The 24543-nt window shown below is 38.2% G+C and overlaps 1 protein-coding gene across 5 annotated transcripts in view; it reads left to right on the top strand.

The window, feature by feature from the left end:
- ARHGAP21 (Rho GTPase activating protein 21) overlaps positions 1-24543 on the top strand; it is a 127861-nt gene that overhangs the window by 43508 nt on the left and 59810 nt on the right. For all 5 annotated transcript variants that reach the window (XM_019933425.3, XM_019933423.3, XM_033852448.2 and 2 more), the window contains exons 3-4: positions 7990-8169; positions 10580-10604. In XM_019933425.3, coding sequence (XP_019788984.1) covers positions 7990-8169; positions 10580-10604 — 205 coding nt within the window. The remainder of the gene's footprint in view (positions 1-7989; positions 8170-10579; positions 10605-24543) is intronic.

Here is a 24543-nt window from a genome sequence, read left to right as displayed (position 1 = left end):
CTCTGCATGTGAGAAGGCGGGTGGTCTCCTAACCATGTGCCCCTTTTGATGGAGAAGGATGATGGGAGAGATGATGCGTAGTGGCCGCTTGTGGTGATGGTGCAGGTCAAGTTTCTGAATTAGACGTTTGACACTTAACTATGTTAAGCCACCGTCTGTTATTATACTATAAACATCTATCCTGTACCAGGTAAACACCTTAAAGAAACCATCTAAATGATATGTAAGCATATGTAAATACCATAAAGAAACCATGTGACTACTGTGTAAATACCTTAAAAAACTATGGTGTGAAGGATGTCTTTATAAACAGGAGATGCTCTTAGCAACATTTTTTTTTTTTCTGTAATAGCAGAATAACTGGGAAAAACCCTATTTCCTTTTAGAGGATAATGTAATAGATAAAATGTGGTATATTCACAATGAAATTTTATACACCAGTGAACATCAATGAACCACAGCAGAGATTGGCTAGCTGTTCATCAACCCTTTTCCTCCTCTTTCTGGTAAACAGCTAATCACATTCCCAGATTCCCTTACTTTAGTGATTTTTTTTTTTTTTTTTTTTTTGCGGTACGCGGGCCTCTCACTGTTGTGGCCTCTCCCGTTGCGGAGCACAGGCTCCGGACACAGGCCCAGCGGCCATGGCTCACGGGCCCAGCCGCTCCGCAGCCTGTGGGATCTTCCCGGACCGGGGCACGAACCCGTGTCCCCTGCATCGGCAGGCGGACTCTCAACCACTGTGCCACCAGGGAAGCCCTGGTGAATATTTTTGATAACAGAATTAGGAAGTAATGTCAGAAGCTATTAAAGATGAAAGAATGAATGCAGACAATATGCCAGTGAGATTCAGTCATATTTACTTCTGGAATCAGTAATAAAGATGAATTCTTTCAAATTATATGGAAAGTTATAGAAATGACAAGTGAGGATTGTCATTAATGTGTCATCTTGAAAGTGATTTCTCTATTTTAGGAAACAAGCTCAGACTTTCCTCTAATATCATGAAGACATTTATTGTTAGTCACAGGAGGTCCAAGGGACAGAAGTAAGTATAATCTAATCCCATCATCACTACTAGTAAGACAACTGCAAGAATATGCCCAGAAAAATGGGTCTGAATGGATAATTTATGAAGAGAAGTACGTTCTGATTTTTACCATTTTGTGAGACTGATAATATTGACAGATTATAGTCAGAAGAAAATTAGAGATAACTTTCCAAAGTCATAGTAGTAGTCAAAACTAAGCTATTTATAAAACATTTCTAGAAAGTTTACACCATTCTTTCCAATTTTTTTCATTTACTTCAGATTTTAAAATACCTATCTTCTATGAGAGTGAAGTTCTAAAATTGTGGAATTAAGACCTCATGTCTTTGACATGGTGGGATCTGAAAGTAAATCAGAGAGAGAGAGAGAAGAGAGAACAGTACTGTCTAGATAAAAATTCCATTAGAAACCAGAACCTTGAATAGGGAAGGAAATCACATAGGAAAATACCAGCTGTTTCAAAACAATCCATAAATGAAACCTACAGAGGTAACAGCAGCAGAAAGGACCCATATGACCAATCAACTTACATGAAAGATAGTATAAATGAATGTCTAAGGAAATAGTACACTTAAAACTTAAGAGTTATATGTTTAAAAATTAAGCCCAAGCATTTAATTGAAATATTTTGGACCAACGTCATCTAGATCTTTTAACTTCAAGTCATGAAAGTGTTAGAATTTCTTTGGCCATCATCTTTCATCTCTTAAATATTAAAATATCTACTGAGAACTAGAATTAATTCTTAGAAAAGTACATCTAGACACATCTAGATATTCAACATCAAAGTAGTTTCAATTGTTATCAACCTGGATTGGCAAAAAAAAAAAAAAAATTTGTTTTTTTTTTTTTACTTTTTAAGAAAGAGACTCCCCGTCAACAGAAGCTCCAAGTCAAGAGTTGCCAGGTATATGTAGCATATAAAGAGCTTTATTCAAGATTCTTTTAACTCAATTGGAATTAAACAAACAAGGTATTTAATTAAACACACAAGATCTCCTCATGTTGAACATTTGCAGAGACTTTCTGTCTCATGACAGAAAGTCAGTATGTGAGGAATAATTTGCTGTGAGATTAACTCTCTGTGGCGTTAGGACTGTGGAGACAGAAGCTTAAAGATAGGCAGTGTCCAAATATGTAAACCACATGGTATTTCCTCTCCACTCATGGCATAGAATGGAAAGAGTAGGTTGGCTCTATCACTTACTAGCTGTTTTGACAAGTTACTCAACCACAGTGAACCCATATCTCCATCCGACTTCTTGTGGTACATAAAAATCTAGGAAGTTTTGTGGCTATTCAAGATTTTGTTTTCCCCTTCAGACAAAACTATGTTTTACACAGTATTCTCCTGAGTATGTGAAAAGTGTTATTGTGTAATACACTTTTGAGATAAGCCTTTATGTATTGGTGACCCCTGTGGTTTTAGAAAAACAGTTAAAAGAGTACTTGCTATGTGTGATGTACTGTTTTAAACACTTTACAAACTGTAACTCATTTAATCTTCATGAGAAGCTTATGAGGTAGGCACTATTATTACCACCCTCGTATGGAAGATGAATAACCGAGGTCCAAATGCCCAAGGCACACAGCTGGTGAGAAATCAAGGACCCAGGCCCAGGGACTCTGGCTCAGAGTCCATGCTCTTCCCCCCTGTGTGTGCCATCTCCCCATGTAATGAAAGAAAAAACATCAAGCCCAGATAACAGTCATAACTAGAAGAGTTCAGTAATTCAACTATAAAAAAGGAAAAGGACTCACATATTCAAATCATCACCGCGAGAAAGAATGGCCCTAAAATAAGGCAGAAAAATCTTACTTTAAGCAACTGGTACTACTAATATTATAAGTGGTAAGATTTAAAAAAAAATAGCAAAACATTTTCAAGTAACCCATAGGAGTAGGGCTTATAAACTTAGAAATATGATGGAGTCAATGTTAGGATCTTCTAGGATGAACATAATACTTTCTTATGCTTTATCGTGAATGATTCCTGGAATATACTAGGAAGCCATCCCATTCTATTTAAGGTACAAATAATTACAAAAGATAGCTTAGGGGTTATATAGTTACTGTGTATACAGGGATTGTTTCTTAACTCTCTTGTGTTTGCTTTCATGACAGCCCTGCGTCTTTCACCTCTGGCAAACATTTAGACTTTGTACTTTTTACCTGCGCCACTTTTTTTTTTTTTTTTAAGCATTTTTGTTGAAGTGTAATTTACAAACCATAAAAATCACCTGTTGTTAAGTGACATTTCGGTGGCTTGTAGTAAATTTATACAGTAGTGAAACTTTCATTACATTCCACTTTTAGAACATTTCCATTATCCCAAAGGGCTCTGTCGTGCCAGTGTGCATTCCCTTCTGTGAGGTTTTAATTACCTTTGTTGTTATATGATTAGCATTTTCCCCTATACTTTTGTCATCTTTGCTTTGCCTGGTTGTTATATCTAGTTTTTATCTTTATTTCGGTTTCTTTTAACCTTCAGTTATTATTCAAGCAGGTGACCTTGTTATGAAGTCTTTTCAGGGAATCAGATGTCAGTTCTTAGTGCACAGGAATGTGACTGCTATGGTTCCAGCCACTTCTTGGCTTCTTGCACGCTGAGGCTGTTGGTACATGAATTGGTGCTCATGGTGGGAAGGTGAGACACGTGTAGAGATAACGTTTTAAGGGTCTTCTCAAGTGGAGAAATCTGACTGCTGTGTCCTTCACTGTGTGCCTGCAGTTTGCCCTTGTTATAAAATCCAACAGATCAAAAGCCTCTGTGGGTAAGGAAGAGAAGGAGGGAGAAAGGCACATATGTGTATTTCTTTTCATCTTCTCTTTTTATGTAGAAAGAATTGTAACCCTTCTTTCCTGTAGGGAAAAGGTAAGGAAACTAAAGAGGATTCAATGTGATGTTCTTGGGAGGCTGAAATAATTGAGACAACGAAGCTTTGTTGCCTCAAGAAATCTTAGTTTGCAGGGAGCGAAAAAGAAATTGCTTACTCTTCATCCCATTTTCTCCATTTTTGTAAAGAACTCAGCAGAACAAGACAGAACAGGCTCAACACAGAAACTTGAAGCATGACACCGGGATCCAAGAGCCTTATCTATATGGTTCAAAGGAAAAGGAAAGAAAAGTTGAATATGTTTGGGAGCTGTGAGGCCAAGTCATAATAATACATTAGAAATAAATTTAATACATGTAAAGTGTTTGTAAAGTAAAATTAGAGTCCTGCAGAAAAATAAAATTTAAAAATAATAGATTAGATCAAAGACCTATTGGAGGGAAAAGTCTATGCAGACTGCGCAGTAGAAGAGATGACGAAAAGTAATGTGACACAGGGGAAATATTCTAGCCTCAGATTCAGGAAACCATGATCTTAATTTAACCATGATTTTAATTCTTGCCCTGATACTAGCCAACAATAATCTTAGACAAATCACTTAAATAATCCAGGCCTCAGTTTCCTCATATGTAACAGGAAAAGGTTCACTTATATTGCTCATAGCTTAGATTCTTTTGTGCTTTAAAATTACACAAGGAGATGGCAGCTGAGCACAGGAAAAGATGTTCATCATTGGCCAGTAGGGAAATGCAAATATTACCACAACAAGATATCACCACACATCTATCACAGTGGCTAAGAGAAAAAATAATGACAATACCAAATGCCCTCGAGGATGCAGAGAAACTTAGAGACACACACACACACACACACACACACACACACACACACACACGGAGGGAATGAACTTGCGTGCATATATAAAATAATTCTCTCATTTGGATCTCAAAAGGAGGATCCAGTCACTGCCTAAAGCTTAGGCTAAACTACTTGGATAGTTAAGCCTAGAATAGCAACTTTCATGCTACAAATTCTACCTGAGTATGTGATTGCTTTTGCAGTTATTTGAGACTCGGCTTGAGTCCGCCATGTTGATGTTTGGTGTTACTCCCCCTCCCCCTTAAAATCTCCAAGTTTTAGAAGGGGGAATAAACTCAAATGCGTTTATGATAAATGAGCTTCAAATGTACAGCGTCTCCATCGGTGGCTCAGAGTCTTGATTACTGTAGCTTTATATGAAGTCTTGTAAGTCCTCCAATTTTATTCTGCTTTTTCAAAGTTGTTTTGGTTGTTTAGGTCCTTTTCATTTCAAAGTGAATTTTAGAAACAGCTTATCAACTCTACACAAAAATCTCCTGGGATTTTGACTGGGATTTCATTGAATCTATAGATCAATTTGGGGAGGGTTGATATTGTAACAATACTGAGTCTTCTGAACCATGAACATGGTGTATCTCTCCATTTATTTAGATTTTCTTTAAATCTCTCAGCAGTGTTTTGGAGTTATAATGTACAGGTCTGGCAAATTTTTTGTCATATTTATACCTAAGTATTTCACATTTTATTTTTTTTTTTTTTAAAAAATATTATTTATTTATTTAATTTATTTTTGGCTGCATCGGGTCTTTAGTTGTAGCACGTGGGCTCTTTGTTGCGGTGCCCAGGTTTCTCTCTAGTTGTGGCATCTGGGTTTTCTCTCTCTAGTTGTGGCACGTGGGGTCCAGAGCACGTGGGCTCAGTAGTTGTGGCATGTGGGCTTAGTTGCCCTGCGGCATGTGGAATCTTAGTTCCCTGATCAGGGATCGAACCCGCGTCCCCTGCATTATAAGGCAGGTTCTTTACCACTGGACCACCAGGGAGGTCCTAGTTTTTCACATTTTAAATGGTATATTTTAAACATCTCAGTTTCCAAGTGCCTATTGTCAGTGTGTAGAAATACTGTTCATTTTTGTATATTTATAATACTTCCATTCTGTTGGATAGCACTTGATCACAGCCTCCCCTATTGCAGGTTTGGCTGGGAAATGTTACTATCTAGTGTCTTCCCAAATGGAAAAGAACATGAAATTGATAAAATAGCTAACTAGTAACAACCCAAATATTGACTAATGATGAAAATGTTCAGGATTTAGAAGTCTCTTGAAAAATTGCTTCCAGGAGCATTTTTAAGTTTAAATACCTTCATGTTAAGCAAATCATTGTGGAAGAATAGATAAGATTCACTAGAGGAGCATAATAAAAAATGTAATGGAATCAAGCACATTCAAGTATTTGTCGTTTGATAAAGGTGACATTTCAAAACTGCTGAGATGAACTTGGAATTGTAATTTCATACAAAATCTTAGCAGCAAGGTAGACATGTTAAGTTTGAGATGCCTGTTAGATTGGGGAGATGTCTGGGCTAGAGATAAAAATTGGGGAAATCACCGAAAGCCAGAGCAGAGGTAGAAGGGTCCATGGCTGAGTCCTAGGTATTCCAAAATTCAGAAGTGGAGCAGTTGATGAGGTAGCGAAGAAGACTGAGCAGAATCCCGGCAGTTAGGAGGAGATTCGGTGTGGGAAGTCACGTGGGGAAGTTTTTCAGGCAGGAGTGGTCACAGAAGACGAGGGCTGAGAATTGATCATTCAATTCAGAGACGTAGAAGTTTTTGGGGACCTTGACAAGAGCAGTTTCTGGGAATTAGGGAGGCAACAGCCTGATTTAAGGGGATTTAAGAGACAAATGGGAGAAAAATAATTGGAGATATAGCAGAGTAGACAACTTTCAAGAGGTTTTCCTGTAAAGATAGGCAGAAAGACAAAGTGAAAGCTGGCGAGGGCTGTGGTCAAGAGAGGATTTGTGTTGTTGTTTTAAGATTAAAGAACTTAGAAAATGTACACATGCACCAATGGGAATGATGTCGTGAAGAGAAAACATGATGTAAAAGAGCGAGGGGAGAATCGCTGGGACCATGTCTTTGTCTAGGAAGAGAGAATAGGATCTAGTCCATAAGTGCTGGGGCCTTAGAACAATGGGCAGTGCAGCCGTTGTCACAGGAGGGAAACGGGAACGTGGCACAGTTGCAGGTAGGCGGGGAGATGTGGCCAGCGACTAAGCTCTCACTGTCTTGCTTGTGTGTTTTCGGTGTAATGAAAGCAAGGTCATCAGCCCCAAGTGAGGGCGGGGGAGAAGGGATGAAATGGTCGTCTTGGATGAATGGACTGGAGAGAAATGGACAGACAACACTGAAGGCTCGCTTGAGGTTAGCGGTCATGAACTTAGAGGGAAAGCCGTCGGCTTAATTTTCTGTTTTTCTCCACCCATGTTTGGCCACGTGCGTGCATGCAGGTCCAGAGTAGGTCATGTTGATTTATCCAGGGTGAGGTCTTCGCAGGTGACTTTGAGGAAGTGAGGGAAAGGCAAAGGAGTGAACTGAAGCTGGTTTAAGAGAGAGCTGAGGACGTGGGGCAGTGAGGGACGGGTGTAGGGTCAGCTTCAGATGGAAGAATCGTAAGGGTTGGCATGTGAGCGGGATGCAGGGTGGGCTCCTTGATCTGAGATTGCAGAGGGTTTTTACTCATGAGCAGATAAAAGCCAGGAGTTGGAGAGAGATAGCAGAGAACTGGAAAGCCAGGATATTGGAAGGATTATCTATGTGGGTACCGAATTTACGCTCAGAACCTGAAGCCTTAGCTCTTATTTTCTAATATCCTTTGCTGCCATTGGACTGATAACATGTTTAGTGTTCTTACTTGCAACAGTTTCATGTCTCTTCTTTCATAGTTTCTGTTTCTTAGTCCTTAGTGCTCTGTGAGATTTTGTGTTGTCTTTCATTCCATCTATTGCATTTAAAATTTTAGCCATTATATTTCTCATTTCCCAGAGTTCTTTCTTGCTTCTGATTAACTTTTCATAGCATCCCACTGGAGGAAAAAAATTGAGTTTTTGGTAATCCGCATGATTTGTTGTACCATGTATAGTTCATGCATCAGAATATGGTTCTTGTTCTCCAGTAAGTTCCTTTCTGCACTCAGGTATTACATTTTTACACATAAATTTTTCCCCAAATGATGAAGTATATTGTGTTACATAGTTAACTTTTAAACATCTTTTCATTTTAGGTATCAAAAAGTAAAGATGGAAAAGAACAAAGTGAAACTGTATCACCATCCGAAGATGAAACATTCTCCTGGCCAGGTCCCAAAACAGTTATGTTGAAAAGAACATCCCAAGGCTTTGGTTTTACATTAAGGCATTTTATTGTTTATCCCCCAGAGTCTGCAATTCAATTTTCATATAAGGTAAGAGAAGTAATTAAAGTAGAACACAAGGCAAATCCTGTCTCCTTCTTGTCTTCCTCTCATCCTGCCTTCTTTCTATCTTAAAAGAATCGTGTCATATCTGCATTTTTATTATATTCTTTTCCATCTTTTAGATATTTTTTACCTTCTAGAACAAACACTTTAATCTCCTCTGAAAGGTCATACTGATTATGAACTCCAAATCTTTTTTACTAGAACTTCTAATTCTAAACTTCACTCTACTTTTTCTAATGTGTAGCTGTTTTTCTAATATCTAGAAAGGTGGTTGAGCTTTCTAGGCTGAGCATGCAGAGGAAATATTATAGTTCGTTAAAATATTTGGACAGTTATAAAAAATTATTAGAATTAGACTGATACTTAACTTTCAGATAGGTAATATGATGGCAAGTCAGAATTTAAAAACACAGCTTCTCACTAGAGTGCATTACACTAATATGCTTCAACATATAGGAACATGGTCTAATAAGCAGCGGATGGAATCATTATAATGGCAGCTGACATCCTGAGTACTTGTTCTGTATTCTTTATGAGCATTATATCAGTTTATTATTAACCTCATATAATAGATATGGAAACTGGTCTGAGTCGTATAATGAGTAAGTGGTGGACCTAGGATTTGAACTTGGCCAACGTGAATGCCTGATGCTTAACTGTTGTTCAACAGTGTAATGCAAATAATGGCATTCAGAAGACTTCGAAGACTTTGGCCAAGCCACTTAACTTCTTTTGGCTTCTAGATTTCCATTCTAATTCGAGGGGATTGTACTAGAAGATTAGAAAGTCCTTTCTAATTCTAAATATCTGTGAATCTTGGGCTGTCTTGTAAAACATAGTGTCAAATTGCTTCTGGAGGCCACACTTTTTTTTATTATATCTTTCTTAAATATTTCTATCTAGGAAAATGTCTTATAAGGTAAGCTTTTAAAAGTACTAAAGAGTTTTTAAGAATTGAATAATTGCTATCTTTAGAATTAAAATTGACCAGTTTGGTGTTCCTGAAATGTATAAAACAGTTGAACTGGATTCCCTAAGAATCTCCTTTATATTTAAATGTCTTAAATAGTAAAACTTAGGTATTAGGTCACATGTGAGAGTAGTTGAAAATTTAAGTCCCTTACGTTAATTACATATTAAGACTGAATTTTATTTTTTGTCTTTTGGTTTTGTTTTGAAGAAGAGCTTTGGATCATGATGATATAGATAGTACAGTTTTTATAAGATGATTTTACTGAACACGGATTTCAAATGCATTATTATTATTGTTATAATCGGAAAATATTTCTAGAAATTTTAGAGGCACAGTGTAGCTGCTAACACAATCTTTGGAGTCAAAAGGGCCTGGGTTTGAGTCCCATCTCTGCCCTTGTTAGCTTTGTGACCTTGGGTTAGTCTCCTAATAGACAGTGACAGCACTTTTCTCACTGTGGCTGTGTTAAGTGATATAATACATATAAAACAGTTAGTACAGGAATTGGCAGACAATAATTGCTCATTAAACCTCAGCTATTAATGCTGTTATTTAACACAGATGTTCTTGCAAATAGGTCTGTCTTGTACCTTTTACATGGATAATATTTATTGAAATCTTTTCAGTTATAAAAATTTGATCATTCACTTCAAAGGAGTATATAAAAATTAATATTGGAGAGCTTTCAGAAAATGTGCAGTTAATACAACGTCTTTATTATGTATCTGGCAACCTTGGCAGTCTCAGAACAGAGCATATAACCAGGAAAAAACCATGTATTTGGGCAGCCAAAATAAAGGTCAAAAATTATATAACAAATTATCAGCCCTTCACTAAATCTCTGTTTTTCTTTCTGCAGTACATTGTAGTTTTTGTATGGTAGAGGCTCAACAAATATTTGAATAAATGTATTTTTATGCTAGTTTTTCAAAGTTGCTTTTCTAATTTCCCAGCTAGAGGTAGATAACATGGCAGCAAGACAGCCTGGTAGCAATGAAAGCAACCAAATAGATAAAGCTCAAGGTTTTAAATATATACCAATTTGGAGCCAATGTATCCAAAGACAGTTCTGGGTCCTGTAATAGCCTTTAAAGGCCCATTTTTCGATGTATAGTACATAAGTGATGACCAGCCTGGCCCTCTCTGTACAGCTGTTTACTTCTGACAGCTCTCCGCGGATGTCTGTTTTAGACATCTTACACTCAGTATGTCAGAAGCTTCTGTTGTCCTCATAAATTGGCTTTACCTACAGCCTTCGCATCTCTGTGTGTGACAGCTTCCTCCTTCTGGCAAGAGGCACTGTTTGTGAGACTGTAATTGGCACATTTTGGGGAGGGCAGTTTGACTTGAATTGAGCCTCACTGTGATTTTACCAGTTACAAACATTATTCATATATGAATATATATTTTTTTATTTTGTAGGATGAAGAAAATGGCAACAGAGGAGGTATGTTATAAAAGGTTTAATTTTTCTCTGAATGTTTTTTTACCCATGCCCTTCCAGTCTTTAAGTAATATTCGATGAGATGATATAGTTTTTGGAGTCCAAATATATAACAACAGTCCTTAGATGTGAGAGTCATAGAAATTAAACGTTTTTACCGTAGACTTCAAAATTTTATGGATTCCACTGTGTCACCATAATTTGTGTGACGATTTTATTGTCATTTATATATTAGTGATTATGTGGGGGAACGTATCATGATTCTGAGGGAAGTAATTCTGAGATTTTTTATTCACTTAGTAATCTTTTAAATTTAGTGATTCTTTTAGTGTGTGTTTCATCTGCTAGATTTATTGGTTCAAATATTGAGAAGTAGAGTATTTTGGTTCTTGTAGTTAGTCTTACTCTTGATTTAAACATATTTAATGAACTTAAAGGCTGGGGATGGGGTTATTTCTTAAAAACTGCCATTTATTTTTGTTTCAATCTTGTATGAACTTCAATGAATTAAAATTTATACACAATAAAAAGCACCCATCTAGAAAACATTTCTATATAATTTTAGATGTTTAAAAAGTTGTAAAAATAGTGAAAAGTTTCCATATATCTTTCATTCAACTTCCCCTAGTGTTAAAAACGTAACTATGGTACAGTTAACAAAATTAAGGCACTCCTATCTAAACTGCAGGATTTATTTGGATTTTTCCCCTTTTCTGTTCCCGGAGTTCACATTGCATTCATTTGTCACACCCCCTTGGTTCTTCTAGTCTGTGACAGTGCCTCAGTCTTTCCTTGTAATTCACGGGCTTGATAATTTTGAGTAGCACTGATCAGTTATTTTGAATGTCTTTCAGTTTGGTTTTGTCTTGATGTTTTCTTATTATTAGTTTGAAGTGATGCATTTTTAGCAAGAGTACCCATTTGCACGTAATTTAAGTGTACTGTTATACTTAAGGTTTTGTTGTGATAAATATGTAACGGGAAACCACCATTCCAATCAAGATGTGATATCAAAAAGAACCTTTGAGTCATTCCATAAAGTTCCCTTGTATGGCTTTGCTGTCAACACTCTGCTGGCCCTAGACAATCGCTGAGCTGCTTTCTGTCACTATAGATGAGTTTTGCCTCCTCTAGAATTGCTTATAAATGGAATAATACAATGTGTACTCTTTGTATCTTTCAAAGATACGTCTTCTCAGCCCGTCTTCTTTGGCGTAGTAGTTTTGAGATTCACCACTTTGTAAGTGTAGGTACTAATAATACTACTTATTTTGCTGAGTGGTTTTTCCCTTGCTTGCATAGACCATAAATTGTTTATCCACTCACCTGTTGATGAACCTTTATAATACCCATCTCTGATTTGAGGTCTTGGAATGGTTATGTTAAGGGTTAAACTGAGAGGAAAATGGTTTCTTTCAGCACTATCAAAAGTAATGAGTGTGTAGGGTGAGGTAGAACCCTTCATAGTTGTCGCCGTTGTGCAAGATGGGCCACTCCTTGCACAAGGTCACCATCTGTCGTGCACCAGGGCTCAGGATGGATTCCAAATGTTACTTGGCCTTAGTGGGGAAAGGGAAGACTGACAAAACCACGATAGGCAAGAGAAAAGAAGACGTGGGTCCTCTGTCTCCCCATCATCCTACAGAGTGATGTACTGATGCCTGGACTACCTCCCAGACACACAGCGCCTAGAATTTCATGCCTGTCATGTTCTAGTTTCTACTGGGAGAGATATACTGCTAATAAATGTAGAGGGACTTAGTTATAAAACTTTATTCTGCAGATGATTATATTTCTGACATATCCATTCACTGAAGTGACATTTCATTATATGCTTTGACTGGAGATAATAGACTTAAACATTTGTAAGGGAGAACTTGGAAAATCTAGATCTAACAGAAGGAGATTTGGAGAGGCATGATAAAGTGAGACTAAAGGGTGTCATCTGCTGGGAAAAATTACAGTTTAAATACCATTTTATTTATTAATTTATACTTAATCTCATTCAAAAAAGTGTTTGTGTACACATGCATGTATTATAGTAAGATAAAAATAAGATTAAAACGTTCATGGGGGAAAAATGAATTAAACTGACATTTGAGAGGTTTAGTCCACATAAATGCGTGCTGCAGATCCTACACTGTTATCAAAAATGGGCTATAAATTTGCTTCTGAGCTTTTCCAATGGCAAGAAAAAAAGAAAAAGAGAGAGAGCGAGAGAAAGAAAGAAGGAGAGAAGGAAGGAAGGGAGGGGGAGGGGGAGGGAGGAAGGGAGGGAAGGAGGAAGGAAGGAAGGAAGGATGGATTATTATTTAAGGATTAGCCAAGGATTCACATTATCCATAAGAAAACAACACCTGGTTTGCCCTGAGGTCTGAGACACATTTCTCCTATGGTTCCTCCTAATGGAAACAAAGAATAATATAGTAGGTAACATCCTCAGTACCATCCCTTTATATGACTGTTTTTAAAGAGATTTCTCAACGTAAGCTGTTTCAAAACCCCACGGTCCAATTTAGTGTAAAGAACTTCTCAACTGGGGACAGATTTGCTCCCCAGGGAACACATGGCAGTGTTGGTTGTCGCAGTTAGGGTGGGGGGAGGGTGTGCTGCTGGCATCTAGCAGGGAGAGGCCAGAGATGCTGGTAAGAATCCTACAATGCACAGGACACCCCCCTTCCCACCCCCGCCACCCCAAAGAATTATCCGGCCCAAATGTTAATAGTGCCAGTGTTGAGAAACCTTGGGTTATAGTGATGGATACCAAAACAATGGCCCGACTGTACAGGTCCCCAAGAGTCTGGCTTGATCTGGTGACAATACTCAGACCATTTAGAAGAATGGATATTAAGGACTACATATCCAGTGGTCTTTCATGATTATTATACCTCACAACTGAATTTTGATCTGAATTGAGTTACCGCTATAGTTTGAGGTTAAATTATCTGGCCATTCTACTGGCATTGCATGTTGTCAATGAAGGAGTAATCATGAGTAAGAAAAATGTTAGTTTAAGAAAATATAGAGTCAATCAGTATGTTAACAACTAGAAGATAAACTAGCTAAAAGAAAAAAAATCAAAGAATGTAAATAATTGAAATGTAATAATCTTATCATCAGGAATCCAACAGATTGAGGGAGAAAATAATTATAAGCTAGTTTAACAATTTAATTTAAAAGGCCAATAGAAGAATTAAAATAAGCACAACATAACTAAGGTTTTAAAATAAGAAAAATACAAATTCAAGCACCTTACCTCTTACGAAGCAGGTCCATCGAAGTAAGATTATTTATAAAGTTCAGAACATCTGTATGGTTTTCTTCCTAAGAAGAACACTATAAAAAGATATGAGAATACCTAAAGAAATAATTTTATGATATGTTTGTAATATACCTGAAAGGAGAACTACTTGATTTTTAATTTTTTGAGGGTGGTAGAAATTAATATCTGATTGAGGACTTAATCTATAGTAGGAATCATAATATATGTTATTATGCTGTTTAATCCTCACTGTAATGCTGTGAGGTGTGAGACAGTATTCCCATTTTGTAGACGAGGAAACTGAGGCTGAAAAAGACGTAAAGTAACTTGCCCAAGATCACACAGCTAAGTGACAGAGCTGGACTTCCAAATCAGGCATGTATAACTCTGAAGCCCATCTTCTTTAAACTGTGCGATTTTATATCTGTTGACTTAAAAAAATAGTTTGACTTACATAGGGTCAAGAATTAGTAGATAAATATAGGGTATATTTACTATGCTAGGAAATTAACTCTGTGAAATGTCTCCGCATTGAGAAAGTTAAAAACAAGGAAACATGGGGGACTTCCCTAGCGGCCCAGTGGTTAGGACTCCCAATGCAGGGAGTGCAGGTTCGATCCCTGGTCGGGGAACTAAGATCCCACATGCTGCATGGCGCGGCCAAAAAACGAAAAAAAAACCCGAAAAACAAGGAAGCCTGTTCCATATTTGTGAACACTTAAAGACAAAGAATTCACAACAAAGTCAGGGAAACACCAAGTTCAGAGGCCCCAGACATCTTATAGGAGCACCCACCACTTGTTACTGGACTCTGAATAGCTGGCTGGCAGTGGACCTGGAAAGTTAAATGAGTTTAAAGAGTTCCTAGTTCTCTGTGTCCTTTTGCCTCCCTGGGCCAGGCTTGCTTTCGTCATCCCCGTTGGCAGTGGGAGTCACAGGCTGGTCTACAGAGGCCTACTTAGCTTACGTTTAGTACTCATAATACCATTTCAGATAAACTGATCAGATCATCCGTCAGAACATATTCTATGTGAAAAATATGTTCTGACTTGTGAACAATTATTTATAGATCTGTTTAAAAAATACAACCTATTTAGAGACAGATGACACGTAATCTGTTATTTTGACTCACCCTGAATGTTTCGATATTTATTTTATAGTCTCATTTCCTTTTCAGACTTATTTTCAAGAGTACTTTGATTACGAGATCCTTTTATATGAATTTTGTTTAATGAAATAGAATCCCAACCTCCGGTATAATGATCCGAGTCAGAGCCTAGAATCACTGGAGAGAAAAGAATTCCCAGAATTTTATTCAAGCTCCTGAGAGATCCTGCTGTGTTGCCAGAATTCTGTGGAACGGTTGAAAGGTCTTGTTTGGTGTTCTTTCCTTTGGTACCTCAGTGGAGTCTCTTGCCAGTCACTTTTCCGATTATTCTCTTTACCCAGCTTTTCCATTCTGTTATATATTATTTCTCATATCTTGTATATATGTGTCCTCTCTTGTGTTTTAAAAGTTATTTTTCTTTCTTGTTGGTTAGTTTTCTGCGCTATAATGCAAATACTGTTTACAAGAGAAAGGCCATCAAGGTAGAAAAATACTTCTTGGTGATAATAATGCTGGCGGATAATTGCCATCTTGCTGACGTCCTGTTGTCCCTTAAATCATAAATTCATAAATAATCAAAATAAGAATAATAGAAGGTTTGTAATTACCATTATTTCTCCTTTACTTATTCTATGAGAAAAAGTCTACCTCAGCTTAGTTGTAGGGACACTTCCAGTATTCTAAAATGTGTATGTCATTTTGTTAGATGCTCAATAACTGGTGGATTTCTACTTTGGCATTAAACTTCATATTCAAGCATGTTAATAGTAGAAAAAAAAAGTATCTGGGAATTCTATATACTTTCTCAGTAGTAAAAATTTGTATTTTGTGATTGCGGTCACTTCTGACAAACGGCTCTGTAGTCCGTGTTAGAGTTTTCTAATGAAGGATAGTTTAGTGGCAAGACATAGAACCCCCCGCCCCTGCCAGGCCACCTTAGGAAAGATGTGTTAATTCTAAGAAACAAATAAGACATCTCCAAATTCAAAGTCAAGTGCTGTAGGATACCCAGGGTGCCCCAGACACCAGAATTAGGACCTGGAAAGTAACTAAATGCAGAGTAACAACACAGACAACAGCAACAAAATCTTGGCATATGATCCTCCAAGGGCCTAAACTCTGCTACTTACAGGATGGTTTAAATGATGTTCACAGATAATTTTGATTATACATGATTGTCTCATATGCTGACCTCTGTAGAAGGAACAACCCTAACTGTATCTTCTTCCTTCCTTCCTCTCTCATCATAATAATTCCAAATTCCCTAAGAGAGAAATGTAATTGGCCTAGTTCATTGTTTAATGAACAGCACTCACTATGTTTAGAGATCAAATGTTCTTCAGTTTAATGAAGATCTAAATTCTGTAGAGCTGAGAAAATTGAGTATATTTTATGCCATTGATTTCCATTAATAGATTGAAAACCCTCAGAAATTCCCTCAGGATAATATAACGCTAAATTATGGACCTGAAAATTGGTTGGAAGAAGAAATTCTTATTATGGGTAGGTCTGTGGTCTGTGGTCTGTGGTGTGGTGGTAGGGTGTCAGAATTGTGTTCATGTTACTTTTGAAATGTAGCAATACTAACCGAGTGGGCTTCACAGATCTCATGATGTCTTTGGGAAGGCACATTAACTGAACCCCTTAGGATCCATTTTTAACTGTATTGACAGGTAAATTATTTGAGCTTTGAGTTTCTCTGGTAGTTAGGTAAATATACTAATTAGCTGCATATTTTTATTAACTTCTAGTGCTGTTCAGTTGAACAACCACAGGTGTCTTAAACTGTCTTGAAGATATTTTACAAAGTAGAAATGATGATGGTGGTGGTGATGATGATGATGATGATGATGAAGATGATGATGGTGGTGGTGATGCTGGTGATGGGGAGATGCTGATGGTGATGATGATGATGAAGATGATGCTGGTGATGGGGGTGATGGTGATGGGGTGATGATGATGGTGATGGGGTGATGATGGTGATGGTGATGATGGCTGTGATTGTGGTGATGAGGACGATGATGGTGGTGATGGTGATGATGGTGGTAGTGACCGGGTGGCGGAAGCAGCTAACTTACAATGTGCCAGGTGCTGTTCTAAGACTCTGCATGGATTAACTCATTTAATCATCACAACAACTTTCTGGGGTGGATATTATTATCATCTCCTTTTTTTTTTTTTTTTTTTTTTGGGGACGCGGGCCTCTCACTGTTGTGGCCTCTCTCGTTGCGGAGCACAGGCTCTGGACGCGCAGTCTCAGCGGCCATGGCTCACGGGCCCAGCCGCTCCGTGGCATGTGGGATCTTCCGGGACCCGGGCACGAACCCGTGTCCCCTGCATTGTCAGGCGGACTCTCAACCACTGTGCCACCAGGGAAGCCCTCATCTCCACTTTTAAGATGAGGAAATTGAGGCACAAAGTGTCTAACTAGCAAGTGGTAGAGTTGGACAGTTTGATTCTAGAGTTTTCTCTCAATTCCCACCCCAGCTTCTCAGAAAGAACTTTACTCTCACATAATTCATTCTTGAAAATGTGAAAGAAAGAGGGTTCTGTTCCCTTGAAAGTCAAGCAGTATTAAAAAAATCACTGAGGGACTTCCCTGGTGGTGCAGTGGTTAAGAATCCGCTTGCCAATGCAGGGGACATGGATTCGAGCCCTGGTCCAGGAAGATCCCACATACCACAGAGCAACTAAGCCCGTGCGCCGCAACTACTGAGCCTGTGCTCTAGAGCCCGCGAGCCACAACTACTGAAGCCCGTGCACCTAGAGCCCGTGCTCCACAACAAGAGAAGCCACCGCAATGAGAAGCCTGTGCACCACAACGAAGAGTAGCCCCCTCTCGCTGCAACTAGAGAAAGCCTGTGCACAACAATGAAGACCCAATGCAGCCAAAAAAAAAAAAAAAAAAAAGAAAAGTAAAAAAATCACTGATTCAAAATTCAGGTATAATTTTGTTAACATAGAATTAGCATATCATACTTATTCTTTAGTTTTCTTCTTTATCTTCATAATTGAATATGTACTGTTGGCTTAAATCTGCTGGGCTTAAGGATAAAGCATCGTTGCTTTAATGTCTGCAGTTGGTTTTCATCTTTGATTCAGTTGTATTATGACTGATAACACTTTTTTTGTTTTTGTTTTGTTTTGGTTTTTTTTACTTATTTTTGTGAAATGATAAGAGCACTTATAGGTATTTACCCAAGATAAATGAAACATGCCTGCAAGAATATTTGTACAGAAATGTTCAAATTATTCATATTAAATAAGCACTGGATTGAGTCGACCTAAATATTAATCAACATATGAATTGATGACCAAATTGTGGTATATCCATATAATGGACTACACAGGGCATCTTGGATCAGTCTCAAAAGCATTTATTTTCTTGAGGTGGAATTCACCTAACATAAAATTCACCCTTTTTTTTTTTTTTTTTTTTTGGGTACGCGGGCCTCTCACTGCTGTGGCCTCTCCCGTTGCGGAGCACTGGCTCCGGACGCGCAGGCTCAGCGGCCATGGCTCACGGGCCCAGCCGCTCCGCGGCATGTGGGATCTTCCCGGACCGGGGCACAAACCCGTGTCCCCTGCATCGGCAGGCGGACTCTCAACCACTGTGCCACCAGGGAAGCCCCAAAATTCACCCTTTTAAAGTGACCAATTCAGTGACATTTAGTAGAGAATTAAAGAACATGTATGCAGTGTGCATCTGCCACCTCTATCTAGTTCCAAAACATTCCGTCACCCCAAAAGAAAACCCATGTCCAGTAAGCAGTCATTCACTGTTCTCCCCTCCCCCAGGTCCCTGGCAACCACCAATCTGTTTTCTGTCCCCATGGATTTAACCTATTCTAGATATTTCATATAAATGGAATCATACAATATGCAACCTTTTTCATATGGCTTCTTCCACTTAGTGTAATGTTTTTGAGGTTTGTCTGTGTGTCACATATATCAGTACTCCATTCCTCTTTATGGCTGAATAATATTACATTGTAGGTATATACCACAGTTTGTTTATCCATTCATCCACTGATGGACATTTGGGCTGTTTCCACCTTTTGACCGTTGTGATTAGTGCTGCTATGAACATGCATGTGCAAGTGTTTGTTTGCATTCCTATTTTAAATTCTTTGTGGTATATATCTAGGAGTGGAATTGCTGGGTCATATGGTGATTCTATGTTTAACATTTTGGGGAACCGCTAAACGGTTTTCCGTAGTACCTGCACCATTTTTACATTCCCATCAGCAATATATGAGGACCCCAGTTCCTCTACATCCTCACCAACACGTGTTATTTTCCATTTTTGTTATTATAACCAACCTATCGAGTATGAAGTGGTGTTTCATTTTGGTTTGCTTTGCATTGCCTTAATAACTAATGATGTTGAGCATTTTCATGGGCTTGTTGGCCATTTTTATATCTTCTTTGGAGAGATGTCTGTTCAAATCTATTGCCCATTTTTTTAATTGGGCTGTTTGTCTTTTTGTTTTTGAGTTGGAAGTATTCTTTATATATTCTAGATACTAGGCCCTTATCAGATACATGATTTGCATAGATCTTCTCTCATTCTGTAGGTTGTCTTTTTATTTTCTTGATAATGTCCTTTGATGCACAAAATTTTAACTTTTGATGAAATCTAATTTATCTATGTTTATTGCTCACGCTTTTCCTGTCAAACTCATTTTGATTAGTGAAGAAGTCAAGTGCAAAAAGAGTACATACTGTCTGATTCCATTTATGTGAAACTCCAGGAAAGACAAATCTAAACAAATCTGTGGTTGCCTGAATTGACTAGGAAGAGGCACAAGGGAAGTTTTGGGCTTGATGGAAATCTTCTATATCTTGATTGTGGTGGTGGTTGCATGGGTGTGTACATTTGTCCAAACTTAGGAACTGTGTACTTAAATGGGTACATTTTATCTTAGGTAAATTATAATAAAGTTGATTTAAAACAAAAAGAACATATGCAATTTATTCAGCCTACTGTTGATGGACATTTAGATTTTTTCCAGTGTTTACCTATTTCAAACAGTGCAACTGTGAGCCATCTTATTACACGTACTTTGTACACAAATGTCCTCATTTCTGGTGGGTATATATATCTAGGGATGGCATTACTGACTCATAGGTATGCATACAATCACATTTAGTAGATACTGCTAAAAAGTTTTCCAAAGTGATTATACCGATTTACACAGCCACCAACAGGGTATGAGAATTCCACTTGCTCCATATCATCACTAACACTTGGCATTTGTCAGTCTTTTTTTTTTTTTTTTGCGGTACGCGGGCCTCTCACTGTTGTGGCCTCTCCCGTTGCAGAGCACAGGCTCCTGACGCGCAGGCTCAGTGGCCATGGCTCATGGGCCCAGCCGCTCCGTGGCATGTGGGATCTTCCCGGACCGGGGCACGAACCCGTGTCCCCTGCATCGGCAGGCGGACTCTCAACCACTGCGCCACCAGGGAAGCCCTGTCAGTCTTTTTAATTTTATCCGTTCTAGTGAGTGTGTAGTGGAGTGGGTTAATTTAAACTTTCTTGACACTGATGAAGTCGATTACCTTTTGTTTGATTATTAGCTATCAGTGCTTTTTAAAATAATTCATATGTAGGAGTCTAAATATTTTCGATGAAGATTTTATTAGTTATATATTTAGCAGATATTCAGCTGTGACTTGCCTTTCAATTTCTTATTAGTAATTTTGATAAAGGGAAGTTCCTAATTTTAATGTAGTCCAAATTATCAGTCTTTTCTTTTATGGTTAAAACTTTGAGTGCTATTGAAGAAATTTTTTTCTACTCCACGGTCACGAAGATATTCTCCTGTGTTATCTTCCGAGATGCTGTACTGTTTTGTCATTCACAATTAAATCTACAATTCACTTGTAATTGATTATTTTTATATGTGGTATGGGATCAAGGTTAATTTTTCCCCATACTGATATGCATTTGGCCTGGCACTATTTAGTGGAAAGTCTATTTTTTCTGCTGCTCTGTAATACCACCTTGATCATACAGTGTTTATATATGTTTTGGTCTGTTTCTGGACCATATTCTATTCCAGGGGTCGGCATGTGGCTCATGTGGCTCATTTTTGTACAGCTTCCAAACTAAGAATAGTTCTATATTTTTAAAGGGTTGTTTAAAAAAAAAAGAATATGCAACAGAGACTGTATGAGTCCTGCAAAGGCTAAAATATTTACCATCTGGCCCTTTACAGAAAAGTTTGCTGAACTCCGTTCTATTGCATTGATCACTTTCTTTGCTGCAAAACTGTGATCTTAATTACTGTAGTTATATAATGTGTTGCTATTAGGTAGAGTAAGTCTTCCAATTTTGTTTTCAAGATTGGATTGGCTTTTCTTGTCCATTTACAGTAACACACACACACACACACAAACAAATTCTTCTGGAATTTTGATTGGTTTTATATTATTTACAGTGTTGAATATTTGAAAATATTTGAGGTATTGAATCTTTCAATCTGCGAATGTGGTGTATCTCTCCCATGAATGAGTTTTGAATTTTTCTGCATCTTTTGGAATAAACATTTGATTTTTTTCCCCTTTAGTCTCAATATAGTGAATTATATTGATTTATTTTTTAAATGTTAAACCAACTTTGCATTACAGAACTAAACCAAGATTGTTCCTAATGTATGTACTTTTTATATATTACCAATTTTGGCTTTCTGTTTTATTTAGAATTTTTGCATCTCTGTTCAAGGATTGCTTCACATAAAGGTGGACTTTGGTCCTTTTGATATTTGGAGTATCAGTTTGGGTTCCCTGAGAAGCAGACACAAAGACAGAAATGGTGGCAAGACAGGATTAGACATGGCAGAGATTTATTGGGGGAAATGCCTGCAGAAAGGAGCAGGAAAGGACGGGGAAGACTTAAGACTGTGATACAGGTCTGACGCCTGTGAAAGAAGAGAGGAAGAGAGGATTTGGTAGGAAGGCCCTGACTGCAGCACAGTTCTCAGAAGGTGCTGGGCCAGAGAGGAGTCCCCAAACCAACACTGTCCCTTAGAGGAGTCCTGCTTCGGAGGGCGGGGGAGTGGCAAGTGTGAACATGATGGTGGGTCCAGGCTGGGGCTGGCAGTCATCTGTGTTCTCTTTGGCAGAACAGGGCTGGGCTTCTACCTTTGCAGCCCTACTCACATGTTGTACTCCTTGGGAGGCCCAATTGAAAGCATATAGTGTTTTCCAGGGCCCTCTTCCTTGCTGGACCCCAACGTCCATGTTTGTGTCCCTGACCCTTGGAGACTGAGGGAGGCCGTGAACAGCTTCTCAGTCTCAGCCTTTACTTTGGAAGCAGAATTTGCCTCAAGGCGAAAAGCAGTGCAAAACATGGGGCTCCCTGGACTTCATTCTCCTATTTTGGTTTATTGATTTTTTGAACGCAAATTTTTTTTATATCTGCTTTTAAGATTTTCTCTATAGGGGCTTCACTGGTGGTCCAGTGGGTAAGAATCCACGCTCCCAATGCAGGGGGCCCAAGTTTAATCCCTGGTCGGGGAACTAAGTTCCCACATGCATGCCACAACTAAGAATCAGCATGCCACAACTAAAGATCCCGCATTGCCACAACTAAATATGCCACAACAAAGATCCCATGTGCCACAACTAAGACCCAGTGCAGCCTAAATAAATAAATAAATAAGATTTTTCTCTATATCTTTGATGTTTAGCCATTTTGTAATGATGAGTCTAGGTGAGGATATATTTTTATTTTTCTTGTTTGGGATTCATTGAGCTTCTTGTGTCTGTAGATGGATGTCTATCATCAGTCTAGGAAATTTTCAGCCAGCATCTCATCACATATTACCTGTGTCCTCCTGTAACCCAATGCTCTCTTCTTCTGGGGCTCCAATCAAACATATGTTAGATTTTCTTACTCTACCCCCCATGGCTCCTGAATTTTCTGTTTCTTCTCTGTGTGTGTGCATGTGTGTGTCTGCATTCCAGGTAATTTCTCCCTATGTGTATTCAATAATTTTCTTTTTAGATGTTTGCATTTTACATTTTAATTATTAGAAGTTCTTTAGGGTAGTGCACCAAATATGCTTGATCACTTCCTATAGTTTCCTCTTTACCATTTTTAGGCTTATTTTAAAAACTTCTTCAGACATGATAAGCAAAGTTGTTTTGTAATCTCTGTCTGGTGATTCCATTATCAGAAGCCTTTGTGGATCTCTTTCTCTCTTTTTTTTCCTGGTGGTTCTAGCTCAGAGGGTGTTGTGTTTTTGGAGTTTTTTGTTGTTGTTGTTGCTGTTATTATTTGTGGATGCTTGAGTATTTTGTGTTTTTTGTGGATGTTTGACTATTTTGTGTTTATTGACCTTCAAATATCATTACTGAAGATTTTTTGAGATCTAGGATAAAAGATTGTTGTTTGTTTTATCCAGATCCAGGCTATTACTTGATTTAGCCTATAAATCTATGTGAAGTTCGGCCTCTAGCTACTTCTTAGAGATCGGTTTCCCTTCCCTTACCCCCTGCTCTGCTTAGTTAAAACTGAGGTAGCCTCTGGGCTGGTGGGAACATTCTTTCCAGTTAACCCTTACTCTTCAGTGTGGGGAAAGTCTCCTGACAGATTCCTAACTGGACAAGACTTGGGCTTTTTCCTCTGCCTGCTGAGTGCAGAAGCCCTTAAGATGGAAGTTCTAACCTGGAAATATATTATCATATTAGTAGTAATTTTGGGAGGTAATTTTCTTTTTTTGTTCTTTGTTGTTTTTTTGGCCACACCGTGTGGCATGTGGGGTCTTAGTTCCCCTACCGGGGATTGAACCCGCACCCCCTGCAGTGGAAGCATGGAGTCTTAACCACTGGACAGCCAGGGAAGTCCTGGGAGGTAGTTTTCTAGTAGCTGGACTTCGTATGCGTATACACTATGGCGCAAGTATAAGTGATGTATTCCCTGTACTCACTCACTTTGCTAATATATGGATACTTCAGTGAATGGTTTGCTGCCCATGTATTTGTCTTATTAAAATAACTTTATTCTATCAAGATAGTTATAATAAAATTACCAAGTTATTTGTAGTCTGCTATTATGGGCAATGTTTCCTACTGTAAAAATATATACACACATGTATAAACTTGCATACACGTGTACACACACAAAGATAATAAGTGATTTTTATGTTATATGTTGCTAGCAACAGGTTAACTCAATATATTTATTTTGTTTCTCTTCATTTGACAGGTAGGAAACACGGGAAAGGAGGGCTTCAGGGTCTTCTGAGTAAATAGGACAAAGCAAAACACTGTGGAGTGCCAGATGTAAAGGACAGTGATGACAAGGACATATATAGATATAGATACAGATATATAGATATATATACACACAGGGGAGAAAGTGATAGCTTTCAGTATGTTCAGTAGTTTCCAAACGTTTGAAAGGATGTTTTGTACAAGATGGAGTAGAGTGCTGTTTCACAACTAGTGAAAGATGCAGGTAGGCTCTTTCCCTGATTTTCTCCTGGGAAATCCCTACTCATATTTTGGACACAGTTAATCTGAGTGATTGTAGTAAACAAGTGAAAACTTCCTACTTCCTAATA

Source organism: Tursiops truncatus, chromosome 2 (assembly GCF_011762595.2).
Source record: "Tursiops truncatus isolate mTurTru1 chromosome 2, mTurTru1.mat.Y, whole genome shotgun sequence".
NCBI classification, from domain to species: Eukaryota; Metazoa; Chordata; class Mammalia; order Artiodactyla; family Delphinidae; genus Tursiops; species Tursiops truncatus.
This window is presented reverse-complemented; position numbering and strand designations above follow the sequence as displayed.